Source organism: Palaemon carinicauda, chromosome 1, assembly GCF_036898095.1.
Source record: "Palaemon carinicauda isolate YSFRI2023 chromosome 1, ASM3689809v2, whole genome shotgun sequence".
Classification (NCBI taxonomy): Eukaryota; Metazoa; Arthropoda; class Malacostraca; order Decapoda; family Palaemonidae; genus Palaemon; species Palaemon carinicauda.
In genome coordinates this window covers 168,766,870-168,774,369 of record NC_090725.1, presented here as the reverse complement: position 1 = coordinate 168,774,369, position 7,500 = coordinate 168,766,870, and the positions used below count along the sequence as shown (strand labels likewise).

Genomic DNA, 7,500 nt, shown 5'->3' with positions numbered 1-7,500 from the left:
AACACTACTTTGGATGTAATTTTCCTCATAGGAAAAGCTTCAGGAAACCTAAACGCTCTGTCCATTATAGTTAGAAGATAAGTAAATCCAGATTTAGTTCGGGGCAAAGGCCCAACCACATCAACAACCAACTCGGCAAAAGGATCCCCAATTGCAGGAATTGGATGCAAAGGGGCTTTAGGAATAGGTTTATTAGGTTTACCCATTATTTGACATGTTTCACAACTTCCTACAAATTTCTTCACTGAGGATTTCAATCCTGGCCACCAAAAATATTTTGCCAATCTACTATGTGTTTTACAAACTCCAAAATGACCAGAAAAGGAATCCTCATGAGCTAAACTAAGGACATCATTCTGATATTTTGAAGGTATCACAATCTGTTCTACCCGAGAGGTTTGGTTCAAGCCGTGATCCACAGGACGACTAACTCTATACAACAAACCTCTTGGTTTTGTTAAATCATCCGTACCTCCTAATTCATAATTAAATTCAGCCTTCTGAGTTTCAATAAAGCTTACACGGTCACAAGCAGGTTTAAATATTTTATTTATAAAACTACTTCTACCACTACCTACAGACCCGGGTCTCTCTACCTCTACCTCTAAACTACTAAAGTTTAAATTATCCTCATTCTGTTAGGCGGCAGCAGCCTTTGCAGAAGCTCGAGTGGTAATTGCCACAGGACTTGCAGTTACGAACACTTTTGGGAATATTTCATTACCTTGGGCATCCAACATATCATTTCCCAAAATGCCGTCAATACCAAGGATGGGGAGCTTTTCTACCACTGCCAATTCTGTCACCTTGTGATACCCTGGGAAGAATGCCCCTACCTCCACCAAAGGCGCAGAAACCACTGTATCAGGGAACCCACCCAGGACCACATAATTTCCAGAATTCTCACCAACATCCTTCAACACCCTTGACAAGACCAATGATCGAGCGGACCCAGTGTCCCTTAAGAAGTTCACTCTAACAACTTTACTATCAATAACCAAACTGCCAGGCCAAATATATTTGTCAAAAAAGTCACAAAGGAGAGCTAGTAGGTGATTGATTTATTTCACCTCCACTACCACTAAACCCAACCCTTTCTTCAGTTCCTGGGGAACACTCAACTTCAGTATTAGGGGTAGTAGGGGCATTGGCTATTAAAGATACGGGGACGTTGTTACTTCCCCTTACGTTCTGCTGGAGATACCTCATCCAGGCAGGACACCGAGCTTGAAAGTGCCCCTGCTCGTGACACAAAAAACAAGTTCTCCTAGCTCTACCAACATTATTAGAACTTTGGTTACCCTGGGAAAACACCCGAGTGTTCCTTCCACCATTGTTATTTCCCTGGCTAGCTTCAACCTTTGTTTTAATGGGGTTATTGGATCGCCAATTATTATTCGGCCTGGCAGACTGGGATTTAAAGGCTGATGGACTAAAGCTACTACTACCTACACTGTGTATTAACAGAAACTCATCAGCTATCTGAGCAGCTTTACTTAAGCTATATGCTTTAATCTCCTCCAGGTGAATCCTAAGTTCTTTACTACAAGTTTTCTTGAACTCCTCAAGTAGCATGAGCTCCCTCAAGGAGGAGAAGGAGACCACCTGACAACTCTTTACCCAGTCGTCAAACTGCTCCTCCTTAAGATGGGCATACTCCACATAGGACATAGTATCGGGCCTCATAGAATTACTAAATTTCAGGCGATAAGCCTCAGGGACCAAGTCATACGCCTTAACTTTACTATAATCTCTGGCAACACTCTGTTTGTAATGTATTGAGAAACACTACTCTCTCATTCTACTATGTTGAACCTTTGAGTTGTTGTTGTGGTCTTCCCCACCATCCACGAACTGTGACGCCAGCAGAAGCATGGGTCTGCTTACTTGTATTTGATATACCAGAATAAAGTACGTGAATTACCAACCTGTCTTCTTGGGACCTAAGTACTAAAGGAACGAGGATGCAACAGTGGCGACGAGGAAGAACCCAGTGTACAAAGAGGTATGTCATATGGAAGCAGAGTTAGTGTACCAACGACAGCCGGCCGTACCTAGCCTAGCACACCCAGTTTAGGCCTGGCCAACGTCCAGACTCCAGTGAGTAGCCTGAGTTCAGCTGTAATTGTTGGGGACTACCGATTTACTGAAGTTCCATACCCAGTCAGGAAGGATGGCAGCAGCAAGGAGACCGGCAATTCCCGAATTCAATCCAGATAAGTTGGAATTATCTTGTTGGCTGGATCTATTTACCATGAATTGTGAAGTAAACGAAGTAACCGAGGCGACAGCAAAAAGGGCTTTGTTGCTTTCTTCAGTGGGAGTAGAGACTTTTTCCACGATCTGTAAGTTAACAGCACCGAAATTGCCGTCTGCAGTTCCTTTTGATGACCTAGTAAATCAACTTAAGTCTCATTTCATAACGAAACCAAGTTATCATAGAGCATTATGTGATTTCCTACAGAGGAAGAAGAAAAGTAGTGAGTCAGTGAAGGAATATTATGCAGAACTTAAATTATTAGCTCAACAGTGTGAATTTAATAATGAGTTTGACCGAAGGTTGAAGGAACAGTTATTGGTTGGTATTGATAATGAAGTATATTTTAAGGTTTTATTAGCTGATCCTTTTGAGTTTAAATCCATCTCCTCTCGTGATTTACTTGCCAAGGTTACCAATTTAGAAACTGCTTATGTTACCGAGTGTAGTCCTACTTCAAGTTCTTTTACAGATAATAGGCCATCAGGTACTGTTAACAAGGTTAGGCATAAAGTAACTAGGCCTAGGCCTAATTCTAGTGCAGACTCTAAGGGGAGAGGTAAAAGTGATTATGGTAAAGCTCAAGGTAAATGCATTCATTGTGGGTGTGATAACCATTTAGCTAATAATTGTAAATTTAAGAATGCCAAATGTTATTACTGTGGCAAGGAAGGCCATGTGAGTACAGTGTGTTCCAATAAAAAGGTTAGAAATAAATTTAGGAATGTTATTACAGTGCATGATGTAGATGAGTCTACTAGTAAGCATATTCCTGTTAATGAAAATTTTCATGATTCTTATGATTTATTGAAACTTTTTGATTTTGATGTGAATTCTATTGACTTTGTCGATGATTATGAGGAACCATATAGAGAAATTTTAAGGTTAAATGGGTTTTCCCTAGAATTTGAATTAGACACTGGCAGTGGTGCATCCACTATTTCACGGCATGATGCAAATAAATTGAATTTAACACCATTACCAACAAGGAAGCGCTTAGCTGATTATGATAAAGCGGAAATGCAGGTGTATGGTGAAATAAATTGTGATGTTTCTTTTAAAGGCCAAATGGTCAAGGGACAAAAGTTTTTTGTTGTAGATAATGATTTAAATTTAGCAGGCAGGTCTTTGATGAAGAAATTGAAATACCAGTGGGTACAAGTTGATAATGTGAGTGATGATAAATTTAAAGGTCCTCTTATTACCCCAAGTAGTGCATCTAGGCTTAAGCTTGATTGTGTAAAAATGTTCAATGCGTATCAGGTGGTGGAAGGATCACCCATTACAAATTATGAATGTCAATTAATGTTAAAAGAAAATGCTGTGCCTAAGTATTTTAAAGCCAGATCTGTGCCTTATCATTATAAATGTAAAATTGAGAATAGTTTGAAAGAACTGGAAAGTAAAAATATAGTGAGCAAGGTCGAGCATGTAGGAGATTGGGCCAGTCCTATTGTTCCTGTAATGAAACCTAATGGTGAAATAAGGATTTGTGTAGATTTTAAGTATCTCAATACCCAAACAAGTGTTAATACCTTTCCATTACCGAGATTGGATGATATTTTGGCAAATGTAGGTTCTTGTCAGTATATTTCAAAATTGGATTTGAAAAATGCATATTTACAGGTATCTGTGAGTGAAAATTCTCAACAATATTTAACTATGAATACTCATTTGGGATTATATAAGTTCCACCGATTGCCTTTTGGGTTGTCGTCAGCACCAGGTATATTTCAGAGGTTTATTTCTGAATTATTGGAAAATATTGATGGTGTTCATGTATTTTTAGATGACATATTGATTGTCGGAGCTACCAAAGAGGAACATGACAGGAGTTTATGTAAGGTTTTATCAATTTTGCAACTGAGAAATGTTAAATTGAATAAAGATAAATGTATTATCGGTTCTAGGGAAGTACCTCATTTAGGATACATTTTAAGTTGTGAGGGAATTAAACCTGACCCAAAGAAAATAGAGGCAATTTTGGAAGCTCCAACCCCCCAGTCTGTCCAGTCTTTGAAATAATTTTTGGTGTTATGCACTTACTACAATAGTTGTACCTCAGTTCAGTTCTATTTTATGTCCTTTATATAATTTGACACAAAAGAATGTTGAATTTCATTGGTCAGCAGTTCATGAAGAAGCTTTTCAGAGTATTAAGGAAGCCTTGGGTAGAGCTGATATTTTGGATAATTTTAACCCCAATGTTACCATGATTTTAGAAGTTGATGCTAGCCCTGTAGGAGTGGGAGCTGTTCTTAAACAAGAATATAAGGGTAAAATTTCTACCATTTCGTTCAAAAGTAGAAAATTAGCTAATGCCGAGTGTAATTATTCTCAAATTGATAGAGAGGCTTTATCCATTATTTTTGGAGTCAAGAAGTTTTCTGATTTCCTTTTGGGTAGGAAGTTCGTTATTAGGACGGACCATAAACCCTTGACTCATCTATTTAACCCTAGTAAGAGTATTCTACAATTATCTAATGCTCGTATTCAAAGGTGGGCTTTATTCCAATCAGGTTTTGATTTTAAAATTGAGCACATTAAGGGAGTGCATAATACAGTGGCAGATGCTCTTAGTAGGCTACCATCATGTAGAGATGATACTGATTTTCATGTACCAGGAGAATATGTAAATTTGATTAATATTTTGGATAAGAATTCTTTTGATGTTACAATGGTAAAAGAATGTATAGAAAGAGACACTGTTTTATGCAGAGTAAGAGATTATGTAAGGAGGGGGTTCCCCAAGGAAAATGTGATGGAAAATTGTATGTTACCATGCTATAAATTGAGAAATGATCTTTCTTTGCATGATAATGTATTACTGTATAGGAATCGTATTTTGGTTCCTGAAATGTTGAGAAAGCGTGTTATGGAAATGCTTCATGAGGGCCACAAGGGTATTGTTGCCATGAAAGCCGAAGCAAGGTCTTTTGTATATTGGCCTAATATGGACCAAGATTTGGAACAAATAACTTCTAACTGTGCATTATGTATAACAAATCTCAAACATAAGGCCATTTCACCTTTATCTTGGCCGACAGTAGATAGACCTTGGTCCTGCTTGCATGTAGATTATTGTGGGCCCATTGACAACATGCAATATTTGATTATTATCGATTCCTTTTCTAAATTTATTGATGTCTATGCTTGTAAGAATATAACTTCAGAGGATACCATACAATGTTTAAGGTCGTGTTTTGCTAATTATGGTATTCCTGACACAATTGTATCTGATAACGCAACTTGTTTTATGGCTAGGGAGACTCAGAATTTCTTTCAGAAAAATGGTGTTAGACATTGTTCAGGAGCACCATATAATCCAAGTACAAATGGGCTTGCAGAACGGGCTGTCCGAATATTCAAAACTAATTTCAAAAAGTTTGATTGTAAATTGCCTGTAAAAACCAGAATGACAAAATTTTTGTATACTTATAGACGTACAGTACAGTCTTCTACTGGCTGCTCCCCAGCTGAATTATTATTTGGAAGGAAATTTGAGGGTCCACTAGATGTTATAATGCCTAAACAAGGAGATGAGTTTTACGTTCATGAGTCTAAATTCAGAGTTGGTGATGCAGTATATGCCAGGAATTTTGGTAAAGGACCAGAATGGGTAGAAGCTAAGATTATCAAAGTTCTGGGTGAAAGGAATTATTTAGTTTCTGTAGATGTTAATGGTATTTTGACTTGGAAGCGTCACCAATCACAGTTATTTGAGCGAAAAATGTATAATACTAGAGTAACTGATGAATCATCACTATTAAAAGATACAATGATTCCTTCTGTTCCTGTAGTTTCTTCTCCCAATAATGTACAAGGATTAGAAGAAACAAATAACCCTATTCAGAACTCAAGTAGGATTTGTAATCCCAATGTAGAAGTAGTAGGATCAGAGAACAGTAATTGTGATACTGGTGCTATTGTAAGAAAATCTACCAGAGTAAGTAAAAAACCTAGGAGACTCATTGAACAAATTTAATTTTTTTGTGTGTTAACCTAAGGGGGGAGGAGTGTAATGTATTGAGAAACACTACTCTCTCATTCTACTATGTTGAACCTTTGAGTTGTTGTTGTGGTCTTCCCCGCCATCCACGAACTGTGACGCCAGCAGAAGCATGGGTCTGCTTACTTGTATTTGATATACCAGAATAAAGTACGTGAATTACCAACCTGTCTTCTTGGGACCTAAGTACTAAAGGGACGAGGATGCAACACTCTTCTAAAGCATTATATTGGTAAATGGCCTTACCTACTAACCTGCAGTGAATTAATACAGTCCACATCTCAGTGGGCCAAGAAAATCTAGTGGCCACCCGCTCAAAAGCCTTAAAGAACTCCGGCACATTACCTTCATCAAACACTGGCACTAACTTTAATGCCGCACTTATGTTAAACCTATCTGAAGAAGGACCGGTGGGAGTACTATTAAAGTCAGGGTTCGCTCATAACCTAGCCAAGTCTAGGTTAATTCTAGCCATTTCCAACTCATGGCGCCTCGCCCTCTCATTTTCTTCGAATTGTACCTTCAATAATTCTATTCTTTTACAAATTATACTAAGGTCTTCATTTTCAGGATTCCCCACGGACTTTACTGGGTCTGGCTCTACCTCTACCTCTACAAAGGGGTTATTAGAGACTAGTTTTTACAGTTAAATTACCTGGACAAGTATAAATAACACCAGTACGAAGGTGGTCCTCAAATAGTGACAGTCCCGGATTAACACTGACCTCATCAAGAGAATTCTCATCATCAGAACTTCCACCAATCATATCTCTAGCCAAATCCTCACCCTCGGCTATACCACGAGCCACCATCGCTTCAACAGACAACAACAACTGAGCCTTAGTGTCCGTGAGTCTAAAAGAAATATTTAACCAACGAGCTCAACTCCTTAAATGCTCCTTACTTAGGATAGCTAAATATTTGATAGAGTCAGAAGACCCCAAAAATCCGGCTGGGTCAAAAACAAAGTCTCCCATAATGAATTACCTACAAGAGGGGGAAAGTAAGGCAAGCAACAAAACCAAATCAAATATTGTAATCTATCCCAGAGTTGCTCCACAAACCCAAACTCTGTGCACACCCGCATACGATCCTGTCACGGTCGCCAAATTGTTACGACCCCTTTGGCCATAATACAGGTTCTTTATATTTCAATACTCACAGGGATCGTAAGCAGTAAGAAAGTACACAGGGTATGAAGAATGTGGAAACAAACACCAGAATAAAATAAACA

The 7,500-nt window shown here is 38.4% G+C and overlaps 1 protein-coding gene across 1 annotated transcript in view; it reads right to left on the bottom strand.

Annotated features, from left to right (window-relative positions):
• The window catches only part of LOC137625158 (uncharacterized), an 8,357-nt gene extending 1,279 nt beyond the window's left edge, over positions 1–7,078 (bottom strand). Inside the window, exons 1-6 of the mRNA XM_068356045.1 lie at positions 6,922–7,078; positions 6,521–6,662; positions 2,918–3,029; positions 1,205–1,764; positions 725–1,002; positions 1–475 (exon numbers count right to left, since the gene is read on the bottom strand). The exon at positions 1–475 is cut by the window's left edge and continues 92 nt beyond it. Coding sequence (XP_068212146.1) covers positions 1–475; positions 725–1,002; positions 1,205–1,764; positions 2,918–3,029; positions 6,521–6,662; positions 6,922–7,078 — 1,724 coding nt within the window. The remainder of the gene's footprint in view (positions 476–724; positions 1,003–1,204; positions 1,765–2,917; positions 3,030–6,520; positions 6,663–6,921) is intronic.
• Between the last annotated feature and the right edge of the window lie 422 nt (positions 7,079–7,500).